This window comes from Lacerta agilis, chromosome 11, assembly GCF_009819535.1.
Source record: "Lacerta agilis isolate rLacAgi1 chromosome 11, rLacAgi1.pri, whole genome shotgun sequence".
Taxonomy (NCBI): domain Eukaryota; kingdom Metazoa; phylum Chordata; class Lepidosauria; order Squamata; family Lacertidae; genus Lacerta; species Lacerta agilis.
In genome coordinates, this window is record NC_046322.1 from 6,691,749 (window position 1) to 6,708,443 (window position 16,695).

Sequence of the window (16,695 nt, forward strand, 5' to 3'; positions counted from 1 at the left end):
ACGGACAAGGATGATGGAAGCTGTAGTTCTGCACAGGTGAGCCTGTGCTCAGATTGAAACCAGCAAAACAAAACATTTCCCCTTATTTGGGTTTACTCTCTACTGTTAAATGTTGTTGTTCAATCGTTCAGTCGTGTCCGACTCTTCGTGACCCCATGGACCAGAGCACACCAGGCACCCCTATCCTCCACTGCCTCTCGCAGTTTGGCCAAACTCATGTTAGTAGCTTCGAGAACACTGTCCAACCATCTCATCCTCTGTCGTCCCCTTCTCCTTGTGCCCTCCATCTTTCCAAACATCAGGGTCTTTTCTAGGGAGTCTTCTCTTCTCATGAGGTGGCCAAAGTACTGGAGCCTCAACTTCAGGATCTGTCCTTCTAGTGAGCACTCAGGGCTGATTTCCTTGAGAATGGATAGGTTTGATCTTCTTGCAGTCCATGGGACTCTCAAGAGTCTCCTCCAGCACCATAATTCAAAAGCATCAATTCTTCGGCGATCAGCCTTCTTGATGGTCCAGCTCTCACTTCCGTACATTACTACTGGGAAAACCATAGCTTTAACTATACAGACCTTTGTCAGCAAGGTGATGTCTTTGCTTTTTAAGATGCTTTCTAAGTTTGTCATTGCTTTTCTCCCAAGAAGCAGGCGTCTTCTAATTTCGTGACTGCTGTCACCATCTGCAGTGTTAAATAGGTCAGTTCAAATAATCACTCTTTCAAATCTTGGTGCTAACTTATTATTAATTTAATTTTTAAATTAAATTTAATTTAAAAACAAAAGCCCACACACCACATTTTACTTTTGAGACGGTAAAATGTTAAGCTCAATCCCTTGAAACGCCAGCAGCTGTTTCAAGCATACAGACTTTGGTTGTAAAGCTCAAGGCAGCTGTCAGGCTGTTCCTTTTTAATGGTTACAAATGGCTTTCGGATCTCCAAAGTTATAGGTGTAAAATGGCTGGTTCACATAATTCACAGAACCCTGGTCGGATGCTAACTTTGGACAGGAGACACGCTCCGAGGTCCGCACAGTGGAAATACCAGAAATATTTCGGTCCAGCCCCTGAAACAGCTTTTTAAAGAAAAGTTATTTAAACCATCCCCAAAGGCTCAGTCAGAGGTAAAAAGGTAAAGGACCCATGGACGGTTAAGTCCAGTCAAAGGCGACTATGGGGTGTGGCGCTCATCTTGCTTTCAGGCTGAGGGAGCCGCCCTTTGTCCACAGACAGCTTTCCGGGTCATGTGGCCAGCGGGACTAAACCACTTCTGGTGCAACAGAACACCATGATGGAAAGCAGAGCGCACGGAAACGCCGTTTACCTTCCCGCCGGAGTGGTGCCTATTTATCTACTTGCACTGGCATGCTTTTGAACTGCTAGGTCGGCAGGAGCTGGGGCAGAGCAACGGGAACTCACCCCGTCGCGCGGATTCGAACTGCCAACCTTCTGATCGGCAAGCCCAAGGGGCTCACTGGTTTAGACCACAGCGCCATCCACATCCAAGTCGGCTCCTTGGACAGGGCAGGGTGGATTTCGCGCTGCCAAAAACCAGTGGTGTAATGCAAGTGTTGGGAACGGCATCTGACAAGAAGAAGAAGAATAGAAGTTCTCCACCCATCTTGCAAAAGTAACAAAGTCTCTCATCCTCCCTAGGAAATTTACTTTAATTAGCCAGTGTTCCAGCTAATGCCAACGAAAAGCTAAGGTTGCTCGTTTTCTATTTGCTGTAGGTTCGTTTTTGAGCGCGATTAATTTGACCTTCAGATGTCTCATTTTGTCCACATTGTGCATCCAACTGTATCTAAAACTTTGGCTGGCACGCTGCCAATTAAGGATCCACTTCATTCATCAAGCCCCTATAAGCCTGTGCCACAATAATCCCTGGTTGTTGCTAAATTGGCTTCCCCTCTGGGTTATTATTTTCTTACCACGCCTGCCCTCTTCTTCTCCACAGGTATTCCAACCTCATTTTGAACCTGTTCTCCCTCATGGTCGATGCCAACATCCCGGACATAGCTCTTGAGCCAGACAAGACTGTAAAGAAGGTAAGAATTGAGTACAAAGTGTGTGTGCTACGCCATGTGCTCTGGCCACAAAGAGAGGGGCTTGACTCCCAAACCCATTTCATTTATTCTTCCCACCATTGTGCTTCATTTCTCAGCCCCCTGCCATCGTGTGTCACTGTTCCCATGAAACAACGGTGGTTGTTTTTGGTGACTGAATTTATATTCCGCCCTACACCCTCAGGTCTCAGGGCTGTCCTCGAGATAAAATCAGAATATAAAACCACAAAATGCACAATCGAAATAAAGACAACAGCAACCCAACAACACATTTTAAAAGGATTTAGGATGCCAGTCAAGTTTTCCTCGCTTCTGCTGGTTCAGAAGCGGGGAACGCTCTGGTCCTTAAGGCCAGGCTTCTCTTTCTGAGCTTTGCAACTCTTCTCAAGCTGAGGCCTTCGCCAACCCTGCTCCACATGCCTCCTCGTGTGCCTGGTTGGAATATCACCTCAAGCCATGGAGTTGCCTCTTGCTTCCCTGCTTGGAGAGATGTGAGGGGGCTCTGGAGAAACCTCTGGCTTTTATGTGACCGCAATGTCGACCGCAGTACAAAGGTAAGAGACACGCCCATTGTCCCGCCCTCTTTTTTGCCTCTGGCTCTGCCAATCATTTGTGTTCCACCCCAGGAAAATCGCCCAGAAGCAAATGCAGCTCTCAGGCTGAATGATGCTATTCCTGACAACCTTGGATTAGTTGGTTGTGAGGGTATCTGTCTGTGTTCGAATGTTTCGAGATGCTCTTAGTGTTTTTGAATGTGTTTAGATTTCAGACATAGGCAGACTCGGCCCTCCAGATGTTTTGGGACTACAACTCCCATTATCCCTGACCACTGGTCCTGTTCGCTAGGGATGATGGGAATTGTAGTCCCAAAACATCTGGAGGGCTGAGTTTGCCTATGCCTGCCATATTTCAAACAGTAAACCCTAGTTTAGATGTTCTTTTAATTTATTTTTATGTCTTTTTAAAGATGCTTCAGATTATTTTAATTGCATTGTGTTGTTTTTAATTGTATTGTTGTTTGCTGCCCTGGGCTCCTTTGAGAGGAAGGGCTGGGTAGAAATTTCATTGTGGTTGACGATGGTTGTGATAATCCCTTGAACTCAGGCACACAGAGGACTCTAGCGGTATGCATTGGCCCAGGGACCCTTGCAAAGTGAGAAATGTAATGTTGGAAGTCATCCTAGACATTATCTGAAGGAAGTCTATAAAAGAAGCAGGAGGGCAGCTTGCCAGACAAGAGCAATCTCATTTCTGTCTTCCAATGATTCAGAAACCCCATCCTATTCCAGCCTGGTCTCTTTTTAATTTGATGGAGGAGTGGGAATAGCCACTTCTGAAACCGTTCTGATTTCTCTTGTGGGGGGTTTTACGTTTCCTAACCCTCGTCACTGACTGAGATGCAATCGTCAAGGATATATAATTGGCCATCAAAGAACGAAATTGTCAGTTGTTCTGGATTCCAGGGGTCTTGCTTGTTTTCTTTTCTTTCTCTTTTCCTCATCTGCAGACTTCAAGTTCTGACTTACCACTTAGTTTAATCCCATTCATCTCTGTCAGGAGTTCAGTGTTGCTTGACGTGACGGTGTTTGTGTTCGGCCTGGACTCTGTCTTGCGAGCAATCTGACACTCTTCCTTTATCAAATGGAGAGTCTCTTCCTTTGTGTTTTCGTGCCAATTAAGGCAGAACATAACCAGCTTGTTATTAATATGTGGGCAACAGGTTTCATGTTTCATTTGGGCAACGGCGCGCACGTTTTCGTGTTGGCTGGAGAGAGCCATCCATCCCAATTTCTCTTTCTCCATTCAGACTACATTTCAATGTGCTACTGGCTAAGAAGCATTTCTGAGGTCTTTCGAATGCAGCTTCTTCTTCTGAGTTTTGCCGATCTTGTAAAAGACTCGTCTTATTATATTATATATGTGCTTCTGCATTTGGAATCTTATTTATTTTGTCAGTCCTTCACATCACAGCGTTTTTGTTCCTTCTGTTTTTAATGAAGATGTCTCCTTTCCATTTTTCAAAGTCTATTTTAATGGAAAGTCTAATAGAATAAAACCCAAAGCGCTTTCTTCGGGGGTAGCGGTGGGGAGGGTGGAATCAGTTTGTGTGATATACCTTGTGAGGCCTTTGAAGTTTAGTAATCAATTTCTCTTTCGAACAGTGAGTCGCTCTTGATCTTGTGTGACAATATGTTGTCTTAATGTCATAAGACTGAAGATCTGGAAAGGTTACTGATGTTATGATGTTCTTATTTAATTTCCGTAGCTCTCCAGGCTGCACTTTCTTTTACAAAGTTTGATCATATGTGCTTTAATTATTTTATTTTATTTTATTTTATTTTATTTTATTTTATTTTATTATACTCTGTCCATCTGGCTGGGCTTCCCCAGCCACCCTGGGTGGTTTACACCACATTAAAAAATTGTAAAACATCGGACATAAAAAAAATTCCCGATATATGGCTACCTTCAGATGTCTTCTAAAAGTCAGGTAGTCGTTTATTTCCTTGATGGGAGGGCATTCCTCAGGGCAGGCACCACTACCGAGAAGGCCCTCTGCCTGGATCGCTGTTGTGTTTATATTCATAGGAGGGAGGAAATGGGAAATGCCTGGAATTGAACCTGCAACCTTCCGCTTGCAAGGCAGATGCTCTGCCGCTGAGCTGCGGCCCTTCCCCATCCTATTTGTATGACGATGTTTATGTCATCACTTTTCGTTGCTGTGTCTTCAATACATGCCGGCAGTGCCACCTTCAGAATCAAGCAAGCTCTTGCAATGAGCGGCTCGGGAAGCTGCACGACCCAACGTCTAGCCGGCAGGGCCCCAGGCTCTACAAGACTCCTAGCATTATCCACGATAGAGGACCAGATCATGGAATCAAGCAGTGCCTGCAGTGGTATGGATACGGCCCTGGGTTTTCCGGCTGACGGAGTGTCTCCTGCTGCGAAAATTCTGCCAGGATATGTCAACGGCATTGATCAAGTACAGCGGTACATCAGGTTACAGACGCTTCAGGTTGCAGACGCTTCAGGTTACAGACTCCGCTAACCCAGAAATAACGCTTCAAGTTAAGAACTTTGCTTCAGGATAAGAACAGAAATTGTGCTCTGGCGGCACAGCGGCAGCAGGAGGCCCCATTAGCTAAAGTGGTGCTTCAGGTTAAGAACAGTTTCCGTTTAAGAACGGACCTCCAGAACGAATTAAGTTCTTAACCCGAGGTACCACTGTAGTTTTGATTAGAAAATTGGAGTCCTTGGAGAATACAGGAAATAAAGTAGAAAGGTTGCAAGGACTCAGGCCAGGACGGCAATAAACAATGGTTTTCTCTATTTTTGTTGTTGAAAGTATAAAACAAATTCCAGTTACAACGATTGTTAACTCCAGACAAGGCCCTGTTTCGTTTATTCTTCATCAGCTGGAATAATAAAGAATCTCAAATTAAACTCCTATCTTCTGACATTATTATCTATTTAGTCATTTCTATCAAGACAGTTGTGTAACAAGCATTTCGACAACCATAGGAAGTTTTATATCTATATGAAAGAATACTCATAACGAATTATAGTAAATAATATAGCAAGTCATGTAGCAAACAGTTTTTTAGTTTTATGGTCAAAGTGTACCGAGTGTTTTATACTTTCAACAACAAAAGTAGAGAAAACCATTGTTTATTGCCGTCCTGGCCTGAGTCCTTGCAACCTTTCTACTTTACCACTGTAGTTTTGGGCATACCTTTTGAGAGTTTATCAGCTACAGAAAAAAATAATGATCATAGACTGTCAGGGGAGCCTCCAGAGGCAGCAGAGAGCTGGCTGGGGTGGAGGGAGGCACCTGGGATGCTGAAAGTACCCAACTCTGCCTGAGGAGCCCAGAGCCTCGCTGTGGGAGTGACAGGCAGGGAGAGAGTTCCCTGGTGGAAGGACAGTCAGACGCTGCAGGGTCCTGACACCAATTCAGCAGTTCAGGGACAGTTGGGGAAATGGTAGTTCCGTCGCCCCAATTACATAGGGGGCTCAAACGGAAAGAGGAAAGGAGGAGACTGGGGGGTCCCCAGGCTTTTTTGTTGGAGGCGCCATTGGAAAGCGCCATCTCCGGAATCTGAGACTGACTAAGGCAGTCATGGAAATTTGGAGCTCTGTCTTGTACATATCTGTATAATAAAACTGATGTAAATATACAGATCCTAAGTCATTGCCTCTTACTCATGAGGAGTACCACGAACTATTACATAGACAAATTGAACACTTATCTCTTTGTCCCGAGGGTCGCTTAACTCTGTACCCTCCAACATTTCCCTGATGAAAATAGGCACGTCCTAAGGAAAAGTGGGATATTCCAATCAGAATCAAATCAGAAACCAGGAGATCTTCTGTAAATCTGGGACTGTCCCTGGAAAATTGGGACATTTGGAGGGTCTGAGCTTCATCGGAAATCCACGAGTTCTAGTGCTGTGAGAGAGGGAGAAAGGATGTGAGGTTGTTTTCCTGCCTTCTCAGGAATGAGGCTCTCTTTTCGGTATAAAGGTAACAGACCCCTGACAGTTAAGTCGCAGACGATTCTGGGGTTGTGGCGTTCATTTCGCTTTACAGGCGTTCGGAGCCGGCGTTTGTCCTCAGACAGTTTTTCCGGGTCATGTGGCCAGCACGACTAAGCCGCTTCTGGCAAAACCAGAGCAGCGCATGGAAACGCCTTTTACCTTCCCGCTGGAGCCGTACCTATTTATCTACTTGCACTTTTTGGCGTGCTTTTGAACTGCTTAGGTTGACAGGAGCTGGGACTGAGCAACGGGAGCTCACCCCATCGTGGGGATTCGAACCGGCGACCTTCGGATGAGCAAGCCCAAGAGGCTCAGTGGTTTAGACCACAGCACCACCCACGTCCTTACTCTTTTCGGTGTATTGAGCCCCCAAACATAGCCAATCATAGTGTTGCACTTGCCCACCAATAGCAAAAAGCTGGTGCTGAAATTACCATTGAAATCGCTGGAGTCCCCAAGCGATGCTAAATCTCCTTAATTTCCAAGCCCTGAAGGTGACGGCTGGTATTTAAGCACACGGTGATCTCAAGAAGGACTTCCATTTCTCCCCAGTTCAATAGCTTTTACTTTGTACGGGCTGCTCAGTTTGAAGTGAGAATGATGTCTTGCAAAATCATCAGGTATTCTGGGAGAAATTTGAAACCGAATTTATATTATTATTTTTCCGCTCCCTGTGGCAAAGCTTTTCTTTCTGCAGCCCTATCAGGAAAAATCTATATTTATCTAATGGTACAGTTGCATTGATTTTCAGCAGTATCATCTCTCTCTTTTTCCTTTTTCCTTTTGTTCTTTGTTACAGAAGAGAATTTTCCATTCTTGGCACATCATTCCTATGAAGCAATGTGTTTGGGCTAGATCTAAATTGGGATCTCTTTGCTAATAAAGAGCCAGATTTTTCCAGTATCTATTTGATAGTATTTTATCACTTCTTGCCATATAACCGATCGGGGAACATTTTTTTCCCCCAATCTGAGGGCCGCATTACCCTCAGGGCAGTATTCCGGGGGCCAGATTCCAGTTGTGGGTGGGGCCAGAGGCAAAAGTGGGTGGAGCAAATAAATGCAGATTTTGCCTTTGTTTCTTCACGCATCCGACTCTGCCCTCCATCCAGGCAAACCCATTGTTATAAGAGGCTATTCTGGTGCGTTGTAAACAAGGCCGCGTTTCAGCTCTCGTGAGTGGAGTCGAGAGAGGACAGAGTTGCCTCAAACTTCTCCTGGCTGAAGTGGGCAGCTTGCTCAAACTCATTTAAACAAGATAACGCCGCGCACATTGTGTTGAGGAGAATTTAAACAGATGTTTTCTGTGTCTTGATTGATTTTCGTCCTGTCCCCCCCCCCCCGTTCCCCTCCTCAAAGCTTTAAACAAGAAATCCATATATATATTTCGAGAAACTCAAACAAGATAAGGATCCATTTTGCCTTGACCTGTAAAATTAAATTACCTGTCGGTGCCTGAATGGAGTCAATAGCCCATTTTCAGCCATAATATCATTTTCATGGAAGGCTTGGGGGCGAAGACTTGTAAAGTGCGCTATGTTTGCCTGGCTACAAGACAAACACTGCTATTTGCTTTATGCAGATGGGTATTCTAAGTCAATTTTCTCATCTCCTGGTGCAAGGGCTCCCTAAAGCATCAGGATGACAGAGAAGGGAAACAATGAGTGGCTAAAATTCATTATTTTAAACAATAAGATAAAATAAAATCCTGTGACTTAAGGTGCTTGGAGGACTCTTCAGAAACTTCAGCTGCAAGTTTGACCAGGGCCCATTTTTCAGGTGATCTATTTCTGATGTTGAACAACTTTCACTGGCATAGATTCATAATGCCTTTATACAAATATATGGCGTGGCTGCATTTGAAATACTGTGTATAGTTCTCACCTCAAGCATATATATATATGCCAGTAAAGCGAGATGAGCGCCGCAACCCCAGAGTCGTCCGCGACTGGACCTAACGGTCAGGGGTCCCTTTACCTTTACCTACCCGGTGGTTATATTATTTGTTATATATAATATAACATTAAATAAATATAATTAATTAATTAGCATAAAATAAAGAGCATCTCTGCAGCTTAGCATCTGCTGAGGAAAACCCGGCTTTGCTTATCCTTTTCTGCACAAAAGCTATGCCACACATTGCGTGGACCCTCTCCGAGCATCATTTCTTTGACTGCCCATAAAACATCTCAAAGGTATTTCACAGTACGTGGAAATGGATCTGAGGGCAGGTATTTTTTTGATCCAGCCCATAGGCCTCTAAGCATGCACCAGTAAAATGGGAGCAAAGGTGCCCTGCCTGCCTCACAGGGTTGTTGTTAAGGGGCAACATGACAAAAGCTTTTAAAATCACGGTGCAGTTTAAACACAACTCCTTTATAGTGATAATCAAATGGAGGCCTTGCCCCTTTTTACACACCTCTCCCACGATAAAGGCTTTCCCTGTGCTGTAACAATCGCAGGAAACGGAGAGCTCTAATTTATTCACAATTTTTTACTCTGTTGGTGTTTAAAGCTTAAGGGTAAGATGGTTTTGAACAGCTTCAGTACAAACGCAGTCCTCTCCGACACACTTCTGTCATTCTCCAGCCTTTGTCTCCGTAAATAGACTAATTTATACCCACTGATACTTAAGAGTGATGTAGGGTTTTGTCTACCAAAATATTTCTCTGTGCTGGATCACTATAGCAACTGTATTCTTCATTAAAAATAATCAAAGCACATACAGTAAGCTGTTCTTGCACGTGACAAACTCAGGTCCCCCCCCTCTCCCCACCCCCCAAATTGCCATCTTCTAATCATCTTGATATTATTCCTTTCCAAATAATTGCAATAGAAATCTGCTGTTTTCTTTTTCTTAATGTTGATGTTTATGACCCTCTCCTTATATTTTAAAGGGATCTGCCAGCGCAAAAGCAAGATGGGACCTCTATGTCTGGAGGCTTTGCACCTCTGAATGACAGGATCTGGAGTCAAAACAATGAAAGGGGCTGCTGTTTATGGGGCAGCAGTCTGCCAAACTGTGAACCCCCAGCAGCTGGTATTCAGAGACATATTGCCTCTGACATCCTGGCCAGTAGCCACTGATCGCCCTCTCCTCCATGAATTAGTCCAATCCACTTTTTAAACCATCCATGTTAGTGGCCATCACTGCCTCCTGTGGCAGGGAGTTCCATAGTTTAACTATGCATTGCATAACTAAGCACTTTCTCTTATCTGCCCTCCAACTTCCAGCTTTACTGCATCTCCACGAATTGTAGAGAGGGAGAGAAACTTTTCTCTCAATCCACTTTCTCCATGACATGAATAATTTTATTTCAGTTCTTTTATTTATTTATTTTATTTCAGTTTTATTAATTTATTTTTTAAAAAAAATCACATATACATTCCAATACATAAAATATATATTTTGCTTTCCCTTGGCGACTTCCCACCCCATATTTCGTGGTGTTTTTTTTTATTTATTTGCTACTCCCTCTTGCTGCATCCTATCTTTTCTCTCTTATATCATAACAATAATACGGTAATATCTAATTCCTTATGTTGCTCATAGTTCAAATCCTGCTCGCAAATTCACCGTACTATAATATTTCTTTAAGGAGTCCACAGGACTTAACATGGACACTGGTACCAGAGCCTGCAATAAACCCGGATGCCAACTTTGCTGCCACATAAACCCGGACAACACCATTACTGGTCCCAACAACATCAAACATACCATCTCAGGACTATTTAATTGCTCACTTTCCAACATTGTGTATGCAGTCAAATGCCAACAGTGCCCTTCAGGTCTCTATGTTGGACAAACAGGCCAAACCCTACGCCAAAGGATAAATGGGACATAAATCTGATATCAGGAATCACAAGACAGAGAAACCAGTAGGAGAACACTTCAATCTCCCAGGACATTCTATAAAAGATCTCAAAGTAGCTGTCTTAATACAAAGGAATTTCAGAAATAGACTGGAAAGAGAAGTTTCTGAATTGCAACTCATTACCAAACTCAAAACCACAGAGAGACCTGGTCTGAACAAAGACATAGGATTCTTATCTCATTATACATGATAAAGCTAATTGTAGCCATCTCACCCCTTGCTTTTTCCTTTAGGACTAATTGCAGTCATTAACAGTCATCAACAGGTTTTCTACACCCATCAGCCAATCCCCCATTCCCGCCACCCTTCTGAGTAATACCCCTCCTCACTCTCTCACTATATATAAGGGTCTGGTGACTTCTGTTTCAGTGTATCTGAAGAAGTGTGCATGCACACGAAAGCTCATACCAAGAACAAACTTAGTTGGTCTCTAAGGCGCTACTGGAAGGATTTTTTTATTTTATTTTTTATAAACTATGTTATTATAAACCATGTCTTATTGATCCTTTCTCTAAAGGGAAAAGTCACAATGCAACCTTTCCTCAAAGGTGGGTCGCTACAATCCCTTGGTCATTTTGGCTGCCCTTTTCTGAACCTTCTACAATATTTGGGGTGAATGGGGGCGGAGTTACTGCCTTCATATGTTACTATGTTATGTACACATAGTGTGTGTGTGAAACATGGACCACTTATAAACGCCATCTCCAACTCCTCGAAAGATTCCATTAACGGTGTCTCCGAAATTTTTTACACATCACTTGGGAAGACAGGCAAACTAATGCCAGTGTACTGGAGGAAGCAAAGATCACCAGTGTTGAAGCAATGATTCTTCAACATCAACTTTGTTGGACTGGTCATGTTGTGCGGATGCCTGATTATTGTCTTCCAAAGCAACTACTGTATTCCGAACTTAAAAATGGAAATCGTAATGCTGGTGGTCAGCAAAAAGGGTGTAAAGGCAAATCTAAAATAAATGCAATATAAGGTAAGGTAAAGGGACCCCTGACCATTAGGTCCAGTGGTGGAGGACTCTGGGGTTGTGCCACTCATCTTGCTTTACTGGCCGAGGGAGCCAGTGTACAGCTTCTGGGTCATGTGGCCAGCATGACTAAGCCGCTTATGGCGAACCAGAGCAGCGCACGGAAACACCGTTTACCTTCCCGCCGGAGCGGTACCTATTTATCTATTTGCACTCTGACGTGCTTTCGAACTGCTAGGTTGGTAGGAGCAGGGACCGAGCAACGGGAGCTCACCCCGTTGCGGGGATCTGAACCGCCCGCCTTCTGATCGGCAAGCCCTAGGCTCTGTGGTTTAGACCACAGCACCACCCGCGTCCCGTAGGACTGGGGAAATGTCCCCTACCTGAAACCTTGCGGAGCCAGTCACTGCAGACAATCTGAGCTTAGATGGACCACTGGTTAGACTCAGCAGAAAGCAGCTTTTTCCCCCTAAACATGCTCATGGAAAAGAATGTGTTGTTTCTACTTTTTTTTGCAAAAGAAGTTTTCCAGCACTTCTCCTTTTTTACCCCCAAAATTAAAAAAAAATAAATCAGCCAACGCTGCCTTGGGTGATGAAGTCGATGCAGCGATTTGCAAATATCCTCTTTGTTTCGGCTTTAAGTGTCTCCCTCGCCTCCTTCCAAGATGGACAATCGTTCAGATCATAATAAGTACAGAATATTTTTGTCTGCTGGAGAAGAAGGTGCTCGGGGGGGGGGGGGGGGCAACTTGGCAGTATTGTTCTCTAGGTAATGCCTGGATGCGAGTTTCCTATTGTTAAATCTAAACAAGACAAAACAAAACTAGTCTCCTCACCCCCTCCCCAAGCCTTTGAGCCAAGCGACCTCTGAGTTCAGCATGTGTCTTTCATAGCAAACATGACCTTTAAATGAGAGAGCATCTGGGACCAATGATTTCTTCGCCAGACAAAAGAAACGCAGGCAGGTTTCAGAAACATAATGCTTCAAACTGCCTGGGCTCTCTCCAGTGAGACATCCCTGGACTTACAGCAGGGGCCGCTGTTGCATTGTGTGTTTTTTAAGAAAATAAAAATAAAAATAAAAATCAGAGTTCAGGAGCAGGGATGGATGATAAAGGCCATCTATTTTCTTCAAGCCCAGCAATGCCTGTAAGGAAGAAGAAGAAGAAGAAGAAGAAGAAGAAGAAGAAGAAGAAGAAGAAGAAGAAGAAAAGTAGCCCTGTTTTAACTGTTCATAGCATGCACTGCAAGAAGATCAAACCTATCCATTCTCAAAGAAATCGGCCCTGAGTGCTCACTAGAAGGACAGATCCTGAAGTTGAGGCTCCAGTACTTTGGCCACCTCATGAGAAGAGAAGACTCCCAGAAAAAGACCCTGATGTTGGGAAAGATGGAGGGCACAAGGAGAAGGGGACGACAGAGGGTGAGATGGTTGGACAGTGTTCTCAAAGCTACTAACATGAGCTTGGCCAAACTGCGAGAGGCAGTGAAGGGTGCCTGGCGTGCTCTGGTCGATGGGGTCACGAAGAGTCGGACACGACTGAACGACTGAACAACAACGACAGAGGATGAGATGGTTGGACAGTGTTCTCGAAGCTACTAACATGAGTTTGGCCAAACTGCGAGGGGCATGGTCCATGGGGTCACGAAGAGTCGGACACGACTGAACGACTGAACAACAACAAAAAAGCATCTGTTTGCTTGACAGAAAGTGACAGAAGGAAGGTTCAAGCGATCCCAAAGGAGCCCCAAGTTTCTGCTCGTAGGATATGATGATGCTCAGCATTTGCTTAACATTTTGCACAGACAAATCCCCCGTGCAAAAATAATAATAATTAAAAAATGACTCTTATCTGTGCACTGCTTCCCTTTTCGTTTTTTTTTAGGGAGACCTTAACAGGAGAGGTGCTGGGAAATAACCAGAATAAGGCCAAGAGGTAGCTGAGGTTTCTCCACCTGACATTTACTTCTATCTCTGCAGAGGCGCAGGAGGAAGGAGCCTTTACCCTACAGCTTCCTCTGCGCTTCATACCAGTGTCACACTTGTAGAAAAAAGCAGGGAGGAGAAGGAGGATAGGGGACAAAACTAGAATTAATTTAGCTATACCTTCCATTGGCTCCTGCCTGATTAGGAGAGGTTGTGTCTCTGTGTGTTTCAGCCTACATCCAGGGCCGGCCCACACATGAGGCAAGGTGACTTGGCTGCCTCAGGCAACAGGATCCACAGGGGTATCAGATCCAGCCTCCAAGGAGCGCACCACCGTCCTCTGCTGAAGTAGCAGTGGCATTGACAGCTGTGGCAAGTTCCTTGGAGGCCGGATCTGCCAACTACAGTGGCCTCCTGGAAAAGAGTGTGGGAATGTTGCAGATAATAGGATAGGATATATTGATTTAATAGTATCCTTCCTAACTCACGCCTGTGAGCCAGCAACAGAGTGCATTCTCCAATATACTGTAGGAAGCTAGTTGGTAGATTTGGTTGAATCCCTTTACTTAAGCAATCCAAACTGGCTTTGGTTCCTGGGAAGTCCCCTTTTATCCCTCCTAAAAAGAATAAAGACACAACAGTCTTCTTTTAAAAGTAATAAGAAGTTTACTCACATTCAGTTCACAGTTGGATCCCTGAAGGCAGGCTTTAGCTTAGAGTTACAGAGGAGGGTTTGAGTTCATCCCATATGGGAACTCATCCCACATGCAGTCCAAGAGACGTAAATGGAAGAAGAAGAAAGATAGCTCTGTGACCAGCCCCTTTTATGGGGTCTCCCAGGGTTAAGCCCACCTACCTAGTCACACGCAGGGGGAGACCAGGTTTGACAGGAAGTCTCCTGAGTATCCACTCTGGGCAAACAGGAAGTGTTGTACTTGACTGCTCATGTTGCATCCCACAAAGAGGAGGTGTTGCTGGTCTCCTCCCACCCTTGCTTCCGATATAGATCCGCACTCACCCATTTTTTCTTCTGGCCACACTCACCACTGACTTGTGCATCCCCCAGCCCAGAAGGGAACATGACCCCTGAACCATCAAAGGCTGCCACCCTTCAATCCAGAAGACAGACAGTGTGTGAAAGGAACATAGGAATCTGCCTTTTACCAAGTCACACCATTGATCTACCCAGCTCAGTATTGTCTACACTGACTGGCAGCAGCTCTCCAGGGTTTCAGACCAGGACACAGGGGTTGAACTGGAGATGTTCTGCATGCAAGCCAGGTGTTCTTCCACTGAGCTAAGGCCCTTCCCCAGTGACTTTCAGCCCTGGTGGAAACAACCCTGGACTTACAGTGGTGCCTTGCAAGACGAAATTAATTCATTCTGTGAGTTGCTTCGTCTTGCGAGAATTTCGTCTTGCGAAGCGTGGCTTGCATGGAAACGGCTGTGCGGGGGGGGGTGGATCGCAAAACGTTTTCGAGTGACCACTGCGATCGCAAAACCCTTTCATCTAGCAAGTTTTTCGTTTCGCGAGGCATTCGTCTTGCGAGGTACCGCTGTACTTCCAACAAGATGGAGTGTTGGGGCTTGCTGCCTTTGCAATGAGCAAAGTGATGAGATGTCTATTAAACTGTTCATTCATTGTAGCGTGAATCAGTAGTGCCTTGTAGCCTCGCTGGAGGCAGAGCGCTGTAGCAACAGATAACTTTCAGAATGGCTGACTTGCAATTAGTCTTGTGAATGAAATATCAAGGGGTGTGTGGGAAAACAGAAGCTTGCCAGACAAGCTTTGGGACTTGGTGTGGATGCTCTTCCTTCCTTCCTTTCTTTCTTTCTTTCTTTCTTTCTACCTAACTCTTGAGTTCACAACATGTAGTCATTAAACATTGATACCAAATTGCCCGGAGTAGCTGACTCAGGCATTGTTAGCCTCTGCCTCAGGAAAGCAGGGTCTGGTCTTACACTCTAGCTTGTTAATCCATCATTCCTCTGGGGCAGGTTATTGCCTTATGGGCAGCCTAATGCCTGAAGCCAGAAAAGAGGAGATCCTTGCCCCGGCTTGGTTGGATGACCCTTGGAAATTCATGTCGCTTTTGCTGTACAAAATTTTGCTTCTTCAGAGCAAATACTGCCAGATGCAATCTCTTGCATCTATTGTTATTTTTTCTCCTACTGTTTGTAGGTGGTTAAAGGAAGGGGGTTATATCTCAGTAGTAGAACATGTGTTTTGCATGCAGAGAGGTCCCAGGGACAGAGGTCAGGATCTCCAGCTGAAAAGAACGAGGTAGGGAGTGATGACAAAGGCCCCTCTCTGGAACCTGGAGAGCAAAATAGACCAGAGGTGGGAAACCTGAGGGCCTGATTGGACTACGAGGCCATTTGGGCCAAGCCACGCCCACTGGTCCTACATATGGGGTCATATATGATTACAGATGTGGGGCAAGTAAGGATGCGACAGGGCCACGGGAGGTTTGCTGCAGTCAGCTGATCACCCAGACAGGCAAAAACAAGTCCCCTGGTGTCATTTTTTAATAATTAGTTGTTTTTTAAAAAAAGGATTTTCTTGTGCTATAAACAGGGGAAAGTACATCTTTCATCTCCACTTTCGATTTATAGAGTATTTTTTCACAGTTCGTTTACGTGTAGTGAGAGATGCTTCCGTCATGGTCATCTTGTGATTGGGGGGGGGGGGGAGAGAAGGGAGGGAGAGGTGGAGGGTGTTCTTTCCTTCTGTTGCATAGTGTTAGTGTAGGGGTTTTTGTTAGCATCACTGTGAGAGGTTAGGCGGTCCAGTGCTTGGCTGGTTGATTTCAGTTGTTTGCAGTGTGGCTTGCTTGTACATAACTAGACACCCAAAGGACCTGTCTATGAGTAGAACGTAGAACACTGGTACCCAAATGTCCCCCGATGTCATTGTGGTGCCAGGTGATTGACAGGTGAGTGGTCCACCCACAAGTCAGCTTTGGCTCCTGGGTGAGATAAAGATCAGCCCACCAGCCAGATCTACCTCCCCATTCCTGGAATAGACAATTCACAGAGCAGGCATTCCAGGTGGGCCAACGACTAGGCTCTGCGCAAGACCAGACCTTATATCCATAGGTGAAGCTCATATATCTGCCAGCTTTCTCACATCGGAGCCAGATATCGTGCAAAAGGGGAGAGGTTTGCGTCAAGATACGTATCTAGCCTTGACGTGACTGGCTGAAGCTCCATTGCCCAAAATCATATGGGGCTTGAGCAACTGAAGATCATGGAATCACAGAATTGTAGAGTTGGAAGGGACCCCCGAGGGTCATCTAGTCCAACCGCCTGCAG

General features: G+C 45.0%; 1 protein-coding gene across 2 annotated transcripts in view; it reads left to right on the forward strand.

The window, feature by feature from the left end:
• PIK3C3 (phosphatidylinositol 3-kinase catalytic subunit type 3) overlaps positions 1–16,695 on the forward strand; it is a 111,544-nt gene that overhangs the window by 80,145 nt on the left and 14,704 nt on the right. For both annotated transcript variants that reach the window (XM_033164180.1, XM_033164181.1), the window contains one exon: positions 1,952–2,042. In XM_033164180.1, coding sequence (XP_033020071.1) covers positions 1,952–2,042 — 91 coding nt within the window. The remainder of the gene's footprint in view (positions 1–1,951; positions 2,043–16,695) is intronic.